The 19,001-nt window shown below is 36.7% G+C and overlaps 1 protein-coding gene across 8 annotated transcripts; it reads right to left on the bottom strand.

Annotated features, from left to right (window-relative positions):
* Positions 1–924: 924 nt before the first annotated feature.
* On the bottom strand, positions 925–17,475 carry STARD4 (StAR related lipid transfer domain containing 4). Of its 8 annotated transcripts, none has more exons than XM_009449451.5 (6): positions 17,297–17,465; positions 12,201–12,314; positions 11,202–11,251; positions 6,853–6,979; positions 5,893–6,007; positions 925–4,997 (listed from the first exon to the last, which is right to left on the bottom strand). In XM_009449451.5, the coding sequence occupies exons 2-6, from the start codon at positions 12,303–12,305 to the stop codon at positions 4,777–4,779; spliced, it is 618 nt and encodes a 205-aa protein (XP_009447726.1). In that variant the 5' UTR covers positions 12,306–12,314; positions 17,297–17,465; the 3' UTR covers positions 925–4,776. The 8 variants fall into 8 exon arrangements, with proteins under 8 accessions (XP_009447726.1, XP_517874.2, XP_024212453.1 ...); XM_517874.8 differs by having other exon boundaries at positions 17,291–17,460; XM_024356685.3 differs by lacking the exon at positions 12,201–12,314 and having other exon boundaries at positions 17,297–17,475.
* Between the last annotated feature and the right edge of the window lie 1,526 nt (positions 17,476–19,001).

The raw sequence follows: 19,001 nt of genomic DNA on the forward strand, positions 1-19,001 counted from the left end.
CATTTAATCCAATAAGCTCACTTTATTAAAGAGAGCTATTATGCCCAAGAGAGGTAATGGCTTACCTAAGGTCACAGTGGCTGAAGAAGGAATAGACCAGGGTTGCCCAGCTCCTAGTCCAGTGCTCTCACTACCATTCAGGCTGCTATAATAAAATACCATAAACTGGGTGGCTTATCACAATTTATTTCTGACATTTCTGGCACAAGTCCAAGAACAGTCCTGCAGGTTTGGTATCTATGAGTGCCTGCTTCCTCACAGAGGATGCCTTCTTGCTGTGTCCTCATATGGCAGAAGGACCGAAGCATCTCACTTGGGCCTCTTCTATAAAGGTACTAATCACATTCATTAGGGTTACCTAATCAACTCTCAAAGCTTTTAAAACCATTATCTTAGAGGTTAGGATTTTAACATCTGCGTTTTAGGGGAACACAAATATTCAAACCATAGTACCAGATGTTTTATTAAATGAGGAAAGTAACTCCCTGCTTCACAGTCATATTTTCTATTACATACTTACCACAGACAGCATCCCTAACTGCCTTCTTATAACATAGATCGTGGGTGTCCTTGTAATCACTTTTAGTTTTTTTCAATTCCAAACAAAATATCATAATTCCTAATCAAGGTAACACAATTATTTCAACATGTGTACAATAAATCCTGTCCATAATTTACAAAGGCAGAATATATTATTTGTTCTGAATATATAATAGCAAATGAAGATTCAGCAGTATTGTATAATAGCTAATATTATATGAGACACTGGCAGGAGAGATCAGCATGTGTGTTGTTAATTTGACTTTCCAGGTTTATATTTTCCTTTTGTAAGAATTCAGGAAGTTAAATTACATACTTTAAATTCAGGCATATGAAACTAAATAGTACTTAATGTTAAATTACAAAGATAATATCAATGACCAATTTTAAGAGTGTCTACAAATTTTTATTTTGTTTCATACCAATTTAAAAATAAATACATATTTTATTGATACTAATACATATTATTAGTTTAATAAATATTCTAGTTTTACATATTGGTTCACAAAAGAAACTTCTTAAAAATAAAATCTATACTATAGCTTTTATTGAACTGCAAGAGATGAATTTTAATATTTAACTATACATGTAAAATCTGTAAAAAACAATACAATAATTTAAAAATTATAGTTCCAACTTCCTGTTTTTTGAAATTATTCTGATGTTTCTTCTACACTCAAGTCCCAACCTTCTCTACTTCTAGAAGTTGAATGAGAAAGACATGGAAGATACAGCAGGCAGGCAACACAGTTTCTAGGGGAAACCTGATCAAGCCCTTAGCTTCTCTAGTTCTGTTGATTTCTCTACAGGGTAGGGATCACTACAGTCCCATTTAATTAAAAGAAACTGGATTTAAAACACCTGATTCTAAGGACGGTGGTACACTCTTGAGAAAAGAGGTAAAGCTTTTATTTGTATGAAAGGCAATTACTCAGCCCTAAAAGCTCAACAGACAATTAAGGGCTTAAATTATACAGTGTTTTCCCATCTTCTCCAGATACAACCTCAATTACATAGTTTTTTAGCTTGAGATATTAATTGAATTCAGCATGATTGTTGATAAAATGCCCTTTGGTTAGAAAAGGAGGAGGAGAGAGAAGGGAGGGGAAGGAAAAAAATTCTATTAACCAGGAGATATTGTACAGATAGAAATCTACAATTTCAAATATATCCAACCTGAATGAACACTGAAATAAAAAGATTTTTAAGATTTACAAGCTCCCTAGTACTTTAGCAATTTATCTTATAGATTAGTTAACTACAGAATACTAGATTCTCATTATTTTTTTTTTGAGTACTGTTTTAAACTTTAAGGGTTAACTAAGAGTTATCAACACAAACTAATATTTCATGCAAAAGTATCACTTTTATAATAATCTTTTTCTTGTATGAAACTAATTTCCTTAAAAATAGCTACTATATACTGAAAACAGTATTATGCCAAATATTTCCCATATACACAAGTTTCTAATACATACTACCTACAAGCTACAGAATAGTCAACCATTTAACAAGAAGGCAGATTATATTCTTTCATTTCACCAACTGCCATATCAAAAGTTACTTATCTTTGAAGGAAAATATTTGCTGGCAATAATTTTATCTCATTGACAACTGATTTATATCTAAAGTTTAGATGTCCTATTTATCAAGCAATGAAGGCTCTAGAGACTAACAAAGATTTCCATTTAAGATATTATTCCATATTATTGTCTATTTCATCTTACTACAAGACAAATTAATAAATATGCTATAGGACTGTGCTATTCAATACAGTATCCACTGGCCTCATGTGGCTAATGAGCACTTAAAATGTGGCTTGCCCAAATTTGTAAAATGCATCCCAGATTTCAAAAAATTAGTACAAGAAATAGTACAAACTATCAGAATAAATCTTTACATCAATTACATGTTAAAATGATAACATTTTGGATGTATTGAGTTAAATAAAATATTAAAATTAACTTCAGCTGTTTATTTTTATTTTTTAATGTGGCTTCTAGAATTTTTTAATTACATATATCACTTACATTATTGTTCTATCCTACAGCATTGCTATAGAAGCAGCGGACTCAATTATTTATGTTAATATCCATCCCAACCCACATCATTAAGCTTTTTTATCATTATAGTATGAGATAACATATTTAATACATGATCACAAGATTCCTGAGCTTAGAATCATGAACACCTCCACTCTTAAAAATGAAACCAAACATAACCTGCTGTAATTATCCTGGCAACAGTGATAAACTTTAGATTTGTGTTAGGTATGGGTCTGCAAAAAAGACAAAAGGAATCTTTTGGAATGATGGAAACGTTCTAAATCCAGATTGTGCTGATGGCTGCATAGTTCTACATATGTATTAAAAAAAAATCACTGAATTAGATACTTAAAAGTGGGTAAATTACATAATATGTAAATTATATATCAATAAAGCTGTTTTTGTTTTTTTAAAGTACACAGCTAGAGCCCAGCAGATCTAAGGGGCCATCTAGAAGCTGCACATACATTTTAGGTGATTCAAACATAATTTTTAAATTTATCATTCTCACAATGAAAATGTTTCCATGAGGGTAATTTTACCTAGAGTGGGTCCATGTTTAACAGTGAATTATGTAATTACTTATTGGAGGTATATGTTAATAAGGACAAAGAGAGCACTAGAGTAGAGATAGTGGGCAGTTTATTTGCTTTTAGGGACATCCAGTTCAGGAAATAATAGCCCTTATAGTAATGTGTACTATCTTGTCACAAATCCCTTACTCAAGTTAGGCACCTTTGGAATTTCACCATCCTAGATAGAACAGTAGAATATGAGACTTCCTACTCTACGCTAATAAAAACAAATAAAAAATAGATGAAGTCAAAACTAACATTTACCAATTTCCATGAGAAACTGAAACTAAACTACTGAGTTTTCTTTCACTATTGCAGAACAAAAAAAAAGAAGAAACCTAGTAATTCAAAAGTACATTCAATTTAGAAAAGGATCCTGGTAATTAATAAATCATTAAGAATATAGAATCCTTTGTGCATTCCTTCTGTCAGATCTTGATCAATCTAGATACTATGAGATAATTCACCATGAACATTGTGCTGCTGCCACCTTTTGTTTTTTGAAATCTATCATCACCAGTGGCAAAAAATAAATAAAAACAAAAGCAAAAAACAGCTTCACTGTTCCACTTTGTCAAAATGGGTATGAAGAACTTTGATTTATTCTTTCTTTACACTCAAGAAAACACAATAAAGTAAAACACAGATCAAACTACAATGCACTTGAAACACTATATACCTTTCTGCATTTCATGTCTTGTTTAGCATGTATTTCAGGGCTCACTTTACCCATATTAACAACAACAAAACAGTAGACACAGGAATACTAACACATAAACAACTAACATTAAACACGGAAATGGATTTCGAGATGTGTGCATGTACACAAAAAAATATATACAAAGATTTGCCTGGACACCTGAATTGCCTCAAGTTCCCATTTTAGAAGTAAACTAGATGGAGAGTTCAAAACCCAAAGTCATTTAGAATGTGAAAATCATTTAGAAATTCTCACTTAAGGCACCCACAGAATTAGGGGACCCACAATACTCAATTCTAATCATTATAAAATGATATCTAGGCACTTGGGTAAATCTAAGACTGTATTTGTTCTAGTTACAGACTGATGCTTTTAAGAGTCTCAAGATAAGTCTTGGACACCAACTGAATTCCACATTTTAAATTGGGGCCAGGCATGGTGGCTCACGCTTATAATCCCAACACTTTGGGAGGCTAAGGTGGGGAATGACTTGAGGCCAGGAGTTCAAGACCAGCCTGGGCAACACAGTGTGACCACATCTCTACAAAAAATTAAACAAAAATTAGCCATGCATAGTGGCGTGCACCTGTATTCCCAGCTATTCAGGAGGCTGAGGTAGAATAACCCCTTGAGCGGTCAGATCAAAGCTGCAGTGAGCTGTGATCACACCACTGCCCTCTAGCATGGGCAACAGAGTGAGAGCCTGTCTCAAAATTAAAAAAAAAAAAAAAAGTGAAAATGCCCTCTCTTAGATAGCTATTTACTTTAGGAATAAAACCAAACATTGTACTAGTGAACCAAAAACATTTCAAATTTTTCTACCGGCTATGCAGAAAAGTGGAATCAATGATTTTTACAGGCCATGTAGCTGAGAGAGTTGATCTGTAGTACTACAAGTTTGAATGTATTTTGCCTCTCATAAAGCTTTTCGTAAATCACCATAGAAGTTGGTTAAAGTGCTTGCCATGGCTGTATCTACCGCAGACTGAGGAATCATCCCACGCAGATCTGTCTGAATATATCCTGTCAAAAGACTCTGGTTTGGGTTGTCCTTAAGTGGAACACAAAACCAACCACAGGGATGGTTATATCCTCGAACAAATTCTGGTCTCTTTTCATCCCAGTCAAGACTTATTCCTATAAGGCAATTTTTAAAATAGCACTATTAATAGCAATAACTGACATAAAACTCTCATTTTAAAATATTACCAGAATTCTTATTTAAATATTTATTCTTATCCCTATAGATGAAAATTAAATCCCAAAGTGACCATGGCAGAGTGAAAAAGAGACTTACCAAGGAGAATTCTGACAAGAGGTTGGCAGATAGGTAATGGGGAAACTTTTAATCCTTTCAGAATACATGACATCATATCATCTTAGTACTCCTTGGAAGCTACAAATCTTGGTTGTAGTACCCAGGCCTTGAGGTGCCAATAATCAAATCCATGGTACTGTAACTATTCCCCACAGCGACTACCATATTATAGTTTGGTACTGGCTAGTTAAGAATAAACAAGTAGATGTTTACTTACAACTGCTAACTTAAGTATATACTATATACAAAATAATATTAATTTACCTATAGGTACGTTTTAGAAAACAGGAGCCTTCCAATGGCAGTATTTTTAATCTTGAAAAGAAAAATACAACACAGCTCAAGGAAGGAAGAATATTCTAAGACACACCAAATCTAGTACTTCTATGTGTATGACCAAGAAACTGTTTTCTGAGAGTGGCTTAGAAGAAAATCCATTTACTAGAACCCTTTCTTAGAGGCAGTCATGTGATCCACATTTGCTACCTCTGACCTAGAGGATACTGTGTAACTGGGAACAAAAACTTATCAGAAGGGTTTCAAAACTCTTCTGATATTGCTATTTTACTCCCTAGAGTTTAGCATTTGCAAAAAATGTTAGTGATTACAGAGTCAGAGTTGAAAATATATCTCACAAGGAAAGAAACATCCAGCCAAGAAAACACAAATATTTAAACCATACTGAAAAAAAGCATAACATGTTGAGATTATTACCACAAGATAAAAGCCCTTCTTTATAGCCCACAGTATAGGAGAAATCAACAAATTCTCTTGGGGAAATTATATTCCAAAGCTGACCAGCAGTAGTGTAACGCATCACACAGCAATTCTGAAAAAGAAGAGGTAAGACAAGTGTTACTACTATAGGAAACATACATAGCTTCATATATCATAAACTTATCTCTGGAAAGAAACTAATATTTATTTAAAACGTTTCATAATTATAATAATTCTTACACTGATTCTGACAGGTCTAGATCTCTATTCTAAATCTCACTGCTATTGGATGGCCATGAAGAAGATATATAATCAAAATACAGAGGTACAAGTTATCCAGTATCCAAATATCTAATTAAATGCAGTTGTCTTATTCTACGTAACATTCCAAATGGAATTAGGGATGTAGACTGTTTCAGTGTTTAAGATCAAATCCACAAATACTTTGACTACAACATCAAACATTTTAATTAAAAAATTCAAACATTAAGCAATGAATTAATAAAAATAGAAACAGGGCAGGTCATTTTGGCTATATAATTTTAGAATATCTAAGGTGGCATTTTTATCTTTGGTCATTGATGTTGGCTTAGTATTAATGGAAAAGCTGCACACATTCACCTAGAAACCTAAATATGATGGTGGTGTTTTCAGAATTTTAGATTTCAGAATCTTAACTAAAGTTTTACAATGAAGGATGCTGAATATAGTTTTAAGCAGCAAGGGTATAGCTACTGTGGAAAACAAACTCAGTCTAACACTCATTAATTAGTATGAGGAAACACAAACTTTTTAAGAGGCAGCATGGGACTCCCCTGTGATATCTTTGTCGTGACTGCCATTCTCAAAGCAATGAATATAAGTGTGTACAAATGCTCATGCTCACATGCTCTGGCTCACTCATGCCCTCCCTCATGCACATACACACAGTCTAAAGTAATGTTTCTAAATAGATACCTCTTCAAAGTTCTCCAGAATATCCAAAGAAGTCATCAAGCTGTCCCAATCCAAACGACAAGGCCCTGGGCGTATATGGTCTATTATACTATTGACAAGGTCATCTATAACACCTTGGGCTTTGTAGCTGGAGAAAAAAAGTTTAAGTCAACTGCTGTTACAATAAAAAATTTCAGCATACCCTTATAGTGCATAGCTAACTTTGAAAGTAAGGATAAAAATTAGGCCGGGTAGGATGGCTCATGTCTGTAATCCCAGCATTCTGGGAGGCTGAGGCGAGTGGATCACTTGACGTCAGGAGTTCAAGACCAGCCTGGCCAACGCGGCAAAAACCTGTCTCTACTAAAATTACAAAAATTAGCCAGGCATGGTGGCATGCGCCTGTAGTCCCAGCTAGTTGGGAGGCTGAGGCAGGAGAATCACTTGAACCCCGGAGGTGGAGGTTGCAGTGAGCCAAGATCATGCCACTGCACTCCAGCCTAGGCGACGGAGTGAGATTCCATCTCAAAAAAAATAAATAAATAAAAGAATAAAAATTAATGAAGGGTGGGCCAGGCATGGTGGCTCATGCCTGTAATCCCAGCACTTTGGGAGGCCAAGGCGGGCAGATCACCTGAGGTAGGGAGTTTCAGACCAGCCTGACCAACATGCAGAAACCCAGTCTGTACTAAAAATACAAAATTATCCAGGCATGGTGGCTCCTGCCAGTAATCCCAGCTACTTGGGAGGCTGAGGCAGGAGAATTGCTTGAACCTGGGAGGCGGAGGTTGAGGTGAGCCGAGATCACGCCATTGCACTCCAGCCTGGGCAACAAGAGTGAAATTCCATCTCAAAAAAAAATAATAATAATGAAGGGTTTTTTTTTTTCTAAAGGGAATAAATCCCAATAACTTTTCTGATAAATTACATTCTACCAGTTACTGTTATCAGCATGTACCCTTCGTCCTCAAATCTAATAAGAGAACTGAGGGCTATACTATGTGTCGTAATGAAGATAATAAAGTCCCTTCATGTAATAACATAGCCAAAAACAGTTTATAGAATGCCATAAGGTTTCCATTTATTTTTATATTCTTTCCTCAGTTATCCTGACATACTAGTACATGAATATTTTTACCCTGACTTTTAAAAACTTTTTATTAGGAACAGAGAAATAGGCCAATAGAACAGAACACCAAGGAACTGACTCATAAATATGTCATAACTTGACATATTTCAAAGGCAGCATCACTTATCAGTGGGGAAAAATGTACAATTCCATAAATGGTGTGCCTAGATTCAATAGTTATCCTTATGGAGAAAATAAAACTTAGATTCCTATTTCTACCACTCATAATAATTAATTCCAGATAAATTAAATATCTGTGTAAAACATGTAAAATGGGCCAGGCGCGGTGGCTCATGCCTGTAATCCCAGCACTTTGGGAGGCCGAGGTGGGCGGACCACGAGGTCAGGAGATTGAGACCATCCTGGCCAACATGGTGAAACCCCGTCTCTACTAAAAATACAAAAATTAGCTGGGTGTGCTGGCGCGTGCCTATAGTCCCAGCTGCTTCGGAGGCTGAGGCAGGAGAATAGCTTGAACCACGTAGTCGGAGGCTGCAGTGAGCTGAGATTGCGTCACTGCACTCCAGCCTGGCGACACAGCGAAACTCCGTCTCAAACAAACAAACAAAAAAACACATACAATGAAAAACTTTAAAATTTTGAGAAAAATATACAAGATACCATTTTTGTGACCTCAGAGTACAGGGGGATTTCTTGAATATGTAAAACACAGAAAAACACAAATAATACAAAAGATCAATTAAAATTAAAAACATGCATACCACACAAGAAAAAATAAGTCATTTTTTAAAACTAGCCACACAATGGGAGAAGGTAGTGTAACACATATAAACAGAATTATTATACAGGATATACGAATAACTCCTATAAACCAACGAGAAAAAGAAAATCCAAAGAAAAGATGGGCAAAGGACATGGTAAGACTGACCTGAAATGTCAAGAAATATACAAAAGATTTCAACTTCACTAGTAATCAAGTAAATACTAACAAGAACAATCTGATTAATACCTCTCAGACTGACAGAGATTAAAAACTCGTAAGTAGTGAATGGAGGGGGATGAGAATCCTTAAACTGCTACTTTAGAGAGCAAGTTGATAATGTCTAGTAAGGTTGGAAGATATACATCCCTAAGACCCAAAGAAAATTACACGTTTACACAAAGAGATATATACCAAGAGGTTTACTATCGCATTGTACTTTATAGAGAAAAATTGACAACAGCCTAAAAATCTATCAATAGGTGAATCTACAAACATAGATAAAAACATTGTGGTATATTCACATAGAGGGAAAATAATGGATTTACATATGACAACATGGCTAAATCCTGAGAACATAATATTTAATAATAAAAGGCAAATTACTAAATAAAATATGTACATACAAACACATATACATGAATATAAAAAGCACACCAAATAATGCTTTTCATTGTTTATGGATATATAAATATATGGTCAAAGTATGAAACAGGAACAACACACATAACTTCAGGACAGCAGTTACTTCTGGAGATGAAAGAAAGGAGATGAAATAAGAAACTAGCTTCAGCTCTATCAGTACCTTTTTTTTTTATAAGCATGTGAAGCTATTTAATCATTTTATAACTCAAGCCAAACTTATATTATCTCCCCCACCATAAATCTGCTCTCTCATCTTGTATTCTTTAACTTGGGGTAGAAGGAGGTAAAACAAATTAATCTAGTCAAATTAGAAAATCTTAGATTCAACTATGGCTCTTCTTCTTCTCTTAACCCCATTTCCATAGTCAGAACTTATCAGTCACTACGGTTTTACCAGGACGATTTCCTAAATGTAAAGTACTTAGAACAATATTTGGCTCTCAATAAATGTTGGTTATCATTGCCACCACCATCGCTATCATTAAATCTTTCACATGCATTTGCCCTTTTTGACTTCTGTGCTGCGGCCTCAGTTACAGCACTTTGTGTCCAACTCAACACATCAGGTCCTACCTCTTTTGATCACATATCCCTTTAAGACTCTGAAAAAAAAAACACCAGTGTTTCTCATATGTGTTTATGCAGTAGACATGCAATTCCTTCTGCCTAGAACATGAACTCTTTCATTCCTTAAGAAATACTTATTCTTCCCTTAAGTGTTAGCTCAAACACTAGTTCTCTATGAAGTCTTTTCAGATCTCCAAGCATAAAGCTCCCTTGGCACTCTTGATATTTTCAACCCTCACTGGGAATTACTAATTTAAAGAATTAACTTCCATACTTGCTTACAATGCTTAATCCAACTCCAGTTTCCCTGTCCTCATCATAAATATTGTAAAATTCATCTTTCTGGAAATGTTATCTTTGGCATTACACTTCAGAACATTCTGTATATACTAACAGGGTCCAGCAGTTTTATTCTGAAAAATGGCTGAGTCTTAAGGATGTGAACATTCTACTCCAAGTATGCAAGGCAGTTGTCTCTACAAGCTTTAAAAAACAATATATTATTTTCTTATGTTATTAAATAATATTCAAAAATGTGGTTTTTAAAGGCTATAGCATATTCTATCACAAATGTTTCCTATTGAATTGTCTCCTCCTATTGATTATTCAGGTTTATAATTTTTAATATTATAAATAATGCTGTGATAGAAGAGCAAGTACTTAAATCACTGTTATCTTTCTGATAAATTCTTCAAGATAAGTTCCTAAGATAAAATGTTCTACAGCACTGAGTAAATGTAGAATATTAGAAGGGTCATGTATACAATGCTAAGAAATTCAGATTTTAGCAGTCATTTTATATCATTATTTATGACCTCCTCACCACCAACTCAGTCCACAAAGGACACGGACATTTTTAAGGCTCTGAATTCATAAGCCCAATTTGCTTTCCGGAAAGTTAAAAAAAAATCGCCAGGTGTGGTGGCTCATGCCTGCAATCCCAGCAATTTGGGAAACCAAGGCGGGATGTCAGGACCTCAAGACCAGCCTAGCCAAGATGGTGAAACCCCATCTCTACTAAAAACTACAAAAAAAGTTAGCCAGGCACAGTGGCAGGTGCCTGTAATCCAAGCTACTCGGGAGGCTGAGGCAGAAGAATCGCTTGAACCCGGGAGGCAGACGTTGCAGCGAGCTGAGATTGTGCCACCGCACTCCAGCCTGGGTGACAGAGTGAGACTCTGTCTCAAAAAAAAAAAAAAAGTTGAACTCTTAAAAAGCTAAATCTTACTAGCAATGACTACTTAGTGACAATGGATATAAGTTTTGAAATGTCTTAAGAGCTATGTAAGTCTATAAAAAGTTACTTACAGATATCCATTAAATTCTTCTGAGGGTTTTCTCCAAACAGTTACATCTTTCTAGAAAAATAAAAACATTATATGGTAATAATTTCATAGGTGGAACCCTAGACACAAAACTGATAATTTTATAAGTCTATAGAATTTGTCTTTGCATTAAAATAAAACCAGTACATTTTCAGAATACATAAAAGTCATCTATACCATAAAAGGATTTGTATTTGAATTTCTTCTGTATCCTAAAGTTCTTCACATTGTACTTAAATTACAGACCTCCAAAGAATATTTTCAGTAGTATTTAATGATATCCAAACACTGTAAGATTCAATGATGGCACTATCTTAGTCCAATCTTATCTATTTACCATTACTGATGCATTCAGACTCTAACACTAGGAACACTATTTCATTCTGACATTGTTCATAACTTTTAAAAAATTAAACAATTCACATTTATTACGACAGTGTTAACATGAATTTGTCCCTACATTTTTTCCTCATCATTTCCCAAGTAATTCTGAATATCAGAATAGCTAGAGCACTTAATTAGAAGTGTCCTGGGTTCTAGAATTAGTTCTAGCAACACTCAAGTCACCTATGTAATAGTTTGGGCAAGTCACATTAGTAAAAAGGAATACTAACTAGCTACCTTCATAGGCTTTTTGATATACCTGAAACTATTCCAAACTCTCAAGTACTACACTTTCTTAAATTAATAATGATGCATTTTATTTGCTGACTTAAGAGGCCATTCTTTAGGTTCTAGTTGCCATGAGCCTATTCTCTTGTCTAATATCCAAAGAGCTAATGAAAGCAGTATAGGATTACCACTGATGCATTTCTTCCTCTGTGTGACATTAGACTATCAACTTTATTAGCTCAATTATTTTTCTTGCATATCCATCCAAAGTATGGTCTTTGTCCATATTGTTCCATTTAATTTTAAAAGTCATCAACCAATTCATTAGATAGAAGATATACCCCAAATATAAGTAATTGAACTAATTTACCGTTTTCTTAGCAACTCGCCACTTATCTTCTTCAATGCTATGGTACTGGATGAGAGTGTTTTTAAGTTTAGTTGCAAAAGAAGCAACATCAGACAGGCCTTCCATTACTTCTCTCTGTTATGGAGACCAAGATTAGCATCAGCAAATACCACAGTTTGAGGCAATAGGCCAGTGGGTCTCGAATCTGATTTCACAATATAATAACCTACCACAGCTATAAAAGATAGCTACCCTCACCCCAAATCAACTAATCATAATCTCTGAGAGTAGGACCCGGGCATAGTTTTTTTCTAATTGCTCCCAAGATGAATAACCCATAGCCAGAGGTGAGAATTACATATTTTTTACAATTAAAATCACTCATACAAAAAGTAGAAGAGAAGACAGGAGGAGGGGGAAGCGATTGTATCTCATATATGTGTGTGTGTGTGTATATATATATATATATATATACACGCTGTTAACTCTCAAACATTTACCTCCAGTCCTCTTTGTTTCAATGAGCTCAAAAATCCCAGATCCAGAAGCCTACTTAAAGCTTCAAGCCTAAAGGGAATCTCTTGCCTCCCCTGGCTTCCCTCAATTTGTCACAGTATTCCTCATTTTAACAATTTACTATTAAAATGGCAATTGAGCCCAAGTTCTCAAGTCAAAAGGCTTGGAATTGCCCTTAATAAGAATAGGTTCCTTTTAACACCATCATACCTCATTGTCTACAGTATTCTACACTGGTTTTCTTTCTGTCCCTCAAACAGGCTAGCTTATCGCTGACTTGTGGTCTTTGATACAGCTAGATCCAAATCTTAGCATCACTAATAACAATGTAATGCCAATTTCAGTTTAAACCTCCTATCCTTCATAAAGCCTTCTTAAGTTACTATTACATCGTTATTTTCTTCATAGTGCTTATCATTATCTGACAATATAATAACTTATTTATAGGTGTATGATTCTACTCTTTGACCACCTCATTCCTAACTAATAGCATAGAGGTTCTTTTCTTATTCACCACTATAACTCCACCACCTAGAACACAGCCTGGCACATAGTAGGCCCTTATTTTGTTGATATGTTATTGTCTCAAAACAAGAATTACTTGGTCTTTGTCTTCTTTTGGTGCCAGGGCACCAATTTCTTAGCATAATTCCTACTTTTCACTATTCTATCTCTATTCCTTCCATCTTCAGTAAAAGGCTAAAGAAGAAAAGAGTTTTAGGGGTAAAGTGGCCCATTACAGAACCATCAAATTGCTGGAAAGGAGGTCAAGAAAACATCTAAATGAAATCTCCTAATCTAAATGAAATCACCCTCTATGGGAATAAGGCTGCAGTTGTCAACTATGGATGCACACATCAGAATCACCTTTTTATGCTTTGTACTAGTTGTCGCTGCTTTTAGGTGTTAGATTTTAGGGCCCAGTGCCAAATAGTCTAATTCAGTGGCTTTGTTCTGGAATGGGCCTCAGAAATGTAGGTCCTTTAAAATAGTCTCACTAATTATTCTGTTGTCTAGCCAGAGATCAGAACTAACTGATCTAAAAATTAAAGTGACAGAAATAAATTAAGGTTGTAGCCAATATTTAAATACCACTAATTAGAGCATATAAGCCATTAAAATTTATAAATACTAAAATTATGTAGAAACATGGGAAAGTATACAAAGAAAATTCAATATAACTTTTAGGATCTATGTAAGTGATGCAAAATATATAATAAGTATAGATCCAATCCATGGATGAAAAGTTGATGAGCTCATTCAAAAAGTCTCTCAGTCAAGAATATACCTAATTTCCATTCAAGAGGCTGTCAACTTGATAGCCAGTACAATAACTTTATTCAAGAGTATGCCACAAACATGCAGAAGTTCTTGCAGAAGGCTTGTAAAAGAGATTTAATTTATCTATTACAGGGATCACTATGATTAAACATATTCTTTAAACCCAAAGGTCACCTGCTAGGTTCCTGTGGTTGGCAGATAAGAGTATTTATGCAAAACTTTTTGATAGAAATCAAAGGTGAAACAGAAAGTTATTATTCTCATAAGCAAACATTATCACTGGGCAAATCCAGTGCACGGAAAGTTACCTAGAAAGCTAGCTACCTAGAAGAGATGAGAATCTGCAACTTTAAGGTACTTGACTTAGTAATTCATACTGATCAGTATAAAGTTCAAGCTCCTTACTATAGCTTACAGGCCCTTTTATAATGTGGCATATTTTCATTACCTAATTTCCACTTATCTTTCCTGGATTCCCCTGAACCTGGGTTAGTTCCCCCTCCAATATTTTCTGACAGCAACTCTGTACTGTAATTATTCACTTGTTATCTTCTCCCATTTAACTGTAAAATCTTTGGGGGGTAGGAAATCTGGCTTGTTCAATATTAATTCTCCTTACGTCTAGCACTCAGTAGGAACACAGTGAATAAAAAATGGAAAAATGTATAGACAATAAGCTACCATTCTCACTTATGGAAGACCTCAAGATATCTAAAGTATGCCCATTTACGCCAATCCTAGAGCTTCTGAATAACTAAAACTTCCTTTACCATAATGAAACACCATTTCTCAAGAAGGACTACTATTAAATATTTATCAAGCATCTATTATATACCAGGTCCTAGAACTACAGAAACAGATGGAATTCAGATTTTACTCTCAAATTGACTTATTCCACCCTTAAGCTTTAACAGAAATAACAACAACAAAAACTAAAACATTAAAAAATTCTATTAATAGCCTTTTTAAGAGTGGTGCAGTGGGAGGTAGGAAAGGAAGAGAAAGAAGTACAAAATCAGAAAGCTCTCTCTGATTAAATATGTCCAGCAATGTATTTAACCAAACAATTAAGTCTTGCATGGATTATTTTCATCAAGATTAAGTCCATAATGAAATAATCATTGCCATCAAAACTGCTACCTCTGTGTAAACAGGCATAATTGAGCATTTCTCAAAATATTAATATATTCTAGAACCAAGAGGGTTGGGGGAGATGGGTTATCAAGGTCTTGGCTCTCTCTCCTAATATAACAGGGTACTGACATTAATTGAGAGGAAAACACCTAATTTGCCCTCCTGCAATCTCCAACTGTGGAGAATGTCAGGTAAATGTTTTAAATGCCATTCTGAACCCATTCTGAACTTCCTTTTACTAATTCAGTCTTTTATTCCCTTATCTTGACCTTATATCAGGAAATTATCCAACTCTAACATTTACATGTCAGAGAGAACAGGCACCACTTAACCTTATCAGAATATAATAGGTTCATATAAAAGATTTTATACTCTTGTCAGTCCCATGGCCAAATGCTGAGTAATGTCCACCTCCATGTTTTTCCTTTAATCTTTTTGTTCATGTTTTCTATGCCCATGCTTTTGAAGCTATCACTAGTGGTGATAGTGGCTGCCATCATAGGGAGGGCAGCTGTCTCAAGTTACTTTTCTTGAGGCCATCTATCAGCACCATAGTCTTGACCAATCCAACTCCAATTATTCTCAAATATCTGTCACAGTGAGATGGCATAGGTTCTATTTTAAATATGGAACATAATAAAACATTTAACCTGTAATGTAAAGTGAATGCCATAAAAATCTGTTTGGACTTTTGTAGTACGACTAGGTCAGAATTCACTTGTTAAAGAAATGCAGGTATCAGAACGGTCTAACCTTGCATTACTTGATTAATATGGTTTTCACTTTCGTCAACAGCTTCAGTTTAACATGCCATGGACTTTCCCCAATGTCGTACAAACCAAAGCTTTGTAAATTAAATTATATTTTCTAACTAACATAAAAATTTCAGCATATGCTTGATTTCCAATCAATGTTGAACTGTTAAGTTTTCTAACTCAGACAAGTACAGCAGCTTCTCATTTTTTGAGACTGGCTCTGGCAGGAGCTCACTATTTAAAGAAATGCAACATGGAAGTATATTTCTACAATATGAATAGTGAGCCAACTTACTGTTCAAACCCCAATGCTCTAATACTTGATTAAAAAAAAAACCTAATGCTCTGTACTTGATTTTAAAAAATAACAATAACTAACATTTATTGATCACTTACTACATGGTCAGTCCTTCTGGCTGCTTTACATTGCGTTTATTTTATTTAATCCTCACAACAGTAATAGTCCTCCTTGAGAAACTGTGTTTCATTATGGTAAAGGAATTTTAGTTATTCAGAAGCTCTAGGATTGGTGTAAATGGGCATACTTTAGATATCTTGAGGTCTTCCATAAGTGAGAATAGTAGCTTAATGTCTATACATTCTCCCTGTTTTACAGAAAGGGAAAATAGCAACAGGAAGGTTGAGTCACTTGTCCAAGATCACACAGTTCATAAGTGATGGAGCCAGAATTCCAACCCAGGGCGTCTGACTTCAGAGCCTAAAGCTCTCTCTTGTAAAACTGTGGAAGCTGATCACAGGCTGGAAAAGACTTCATATAAAAAACCTGGGCCCACCAAATATTTGTCAAGTTTTGTCCTGGCTGCTGAACCTAAAAATCTAAGGTAATCTTTCTCAAGTGTAAATTCGGGAAAACAATGACACTGATTTGGTGAGAAATTATTTGAGTTAATACATTTAGCAGGGACCTTGGAAGGCAGTAAGCCCTGGGAAAACTTTGTCTCTTGTCTTTGGCATCACCTCCGCGAAGCCTGGTGGGACGCGGCTGCCCCTGCGCTGTCTGTGCACCTTCTAAGAACCAGGAAGCGCGGTGACCTCCAAAGAACAGGACTGTCCCAAATCAAGCGGGATTACCACCGCCCCTCTCCCATTTAACAGCTGAGGACACTGAGGTCTAATGGGTTCCAAGTACTTAAATAGGTGAGCGGCGTGCAGGGGCGAGTTGCAAGCCCTGGGATCCTTCCAGCTCGCCGCTTCCCCTCCCAGGGGCTCAGGTTTCTCTTTCATCTGTGAGGTCCACTCCCGCCCAGACGCCGGGGCCCGCCATCCCCAACGTCCACCGCGAGCTCCCTAGATCCATGGTCTGGAGCAGGTCCAGAAGACGCACCTGGCAGGACGCCCCGGGCGCCACAGTCGCCGTCCCCACGGGCCACCCCAATCCTGCCGCGGCTCCGTGGCTCTCCTTACCTTTACCTGAGGTGAAGCAAGGACGTGGAAGCAGCCACGGCGCGCTACCAAGCACCTCACACCGCTCTCAACAGTACTGCTCAGCCTCCCGGCCCGCCGATGCGCAGGCGACAGCAGCCAACTTGTAAGTCACCGCTGGTCGCAGCCAACTGGAAGGCACCCAGCGCCTCAGGGCAAGGGGGGCCGACCCCCCAGCCCCGCCCCCTGGCCCGATCCCGGGGGCTCCGGGGAAGGGGGGCTGAGAGGAGGTGGCCGGAACAACGTGCGCTTGTTCGGATTGGCTGGCGCGGGAGCGTGTGGAGGGCTGATTGGTCGCCGATAAATGGAATGATTCCGCGTGGGTGTGGGCTGGCCCGAGCCGCGCCAGGGTTCCCTGGATGTCTGGGGTTGCCTGCAGGTTTGGATTGGTTGGGTTGGGTTGTCCTGTGATCACTTAATTGTGAAAGAATTTTGTCAAGCAGTAAACCGACTGGGAGAAATTGAAACAGAAGGCGAAGTGAAGGATCACAGTGAGGGATAAGGTCCAAATTCATCCCGCTTGTGGATATCCTAGTATCTCGCAACTACGCTACTCCTCCCAGGACTAAAAGTCAAATAAGAAAAAGCGCCCATGCAGAGGAGGACGAGCTCTCTGCCTCCTGCTTAGCCTGACTCAGAACTGAGAAAGCTGGGAAGGAAAATGCATATAAACGAAAGTCCCTGCCACTATGTGAATTGACCTTTAGCCAAATACGTTTGTGTGTGTGTGTGTGTGTGCGTGTGTGTGTTTCCATCCTCAGATAAAGAGTTTAGAGGGCAACCTTAGAAGCAGAGAAAAGGAGGATGTGTGACAAGTGGATTTAGCAACTGCACAGTGTTGGAGTTGCCATCTACTCGAACATGAGAAAGATTTCTTCCAGTGGCTGTGAAGTCACCCATCTGATGGGATGCTTGGCAAACAGTGAATTTCTTCCTTTGCCAGAGTAGCCATGATGCACTGATTAGCGAGGCTTGGTTTGTCTGCAAATTGCGTTTACTAAGATACGTAGTTTGAGAACCAAAAGCAGGGAAGAATGCAGTGCTACACCATTAGTGATTTCTGATAGACTTGCAATGAAAATAAATAATATTCCATAAATTTTTAAGTCGGCCTCACCAAAAGAATTACCAAATACTACTTGCTAGTTATTATTGGCCGATTTTTTTTTTACCTCCATCGTTTATATGTAAAATAATTTGTTTTATAATTTCGTGTGACATAATAGAAGAGTTCTTCGTGTGTTGTAAAGCTCCTTTCACTTAGGAATTATTGGCCAATTATTGAGGTGCTTTGGATGGATGGATGAATACGTAGATAAATAATTTGAAATGGTTGGGGAAAAGTGCTTTGTAATTAAGTTGTACCTACTTAATATCTCATTGAATCCTCTTAACAGCCCCCTAAGGTAGGTGTGTTTTACAGGCGAGGAGCCCCAGACATAAATCTTAAGGCAGGTTGCTTAATTACTGAGTGGAGAAACTGGAATTTGGCTGAGGTCTGCTGGACTCTGAAACTGGGCTCTTAGTCTCCATAAAATTCAGATGGTGCTTGGTAGCTCTTTGTCAAGGCACCTGTGAAGACCACTGGGACCATAAATGAAAGGCCTAATTCCTACTGTGAGGGTTTACACAGGTTTAATGGTGGAGAGGAATAAATCCACGTATCTATTTCAAAAAAGTAAAAAAGTTGTGT

The sequence above is a fragment of the Pan troglodytes genome, chromosome 4 (genome assembly GCF_028858775.2).
Source record: "Pan troglodytes isolate AG18354 chromosome 4, NHGRI_mPanTro3-v2.0_pri, whole genome shotgun sequence".
NCBI lineage: Eukaryota > Metazoa > Chordata > Mammalia > Primates > Hominidae > Pan > Pan troglodytes.

Bases quoted from the DNA above. Each gene is read 5' to 3' on its own strand.
- STARD4 (XM_009449451.5), bottom strand. From the start codon at position 12,305: ATGGAAGGCCTGTCTGATGTTGCTTCTTTTGCAACTAAACTTAAAAAC. The intron at 11,252-12,200 runs GTAAATTAGTTC...TTATTTTTCTAG, and splicing joins GGCGAGTTGCTAAGAAAACG to AAAGATGTAACTGTTTGGAG. The intron at 6,008-6,852 runs GTATCTATTTAG...CTTCTTTTTCAG, and splicing joins TTCTGGAGAACTTTGAAGAG to AATTGCTGTGTGATGCGTTA.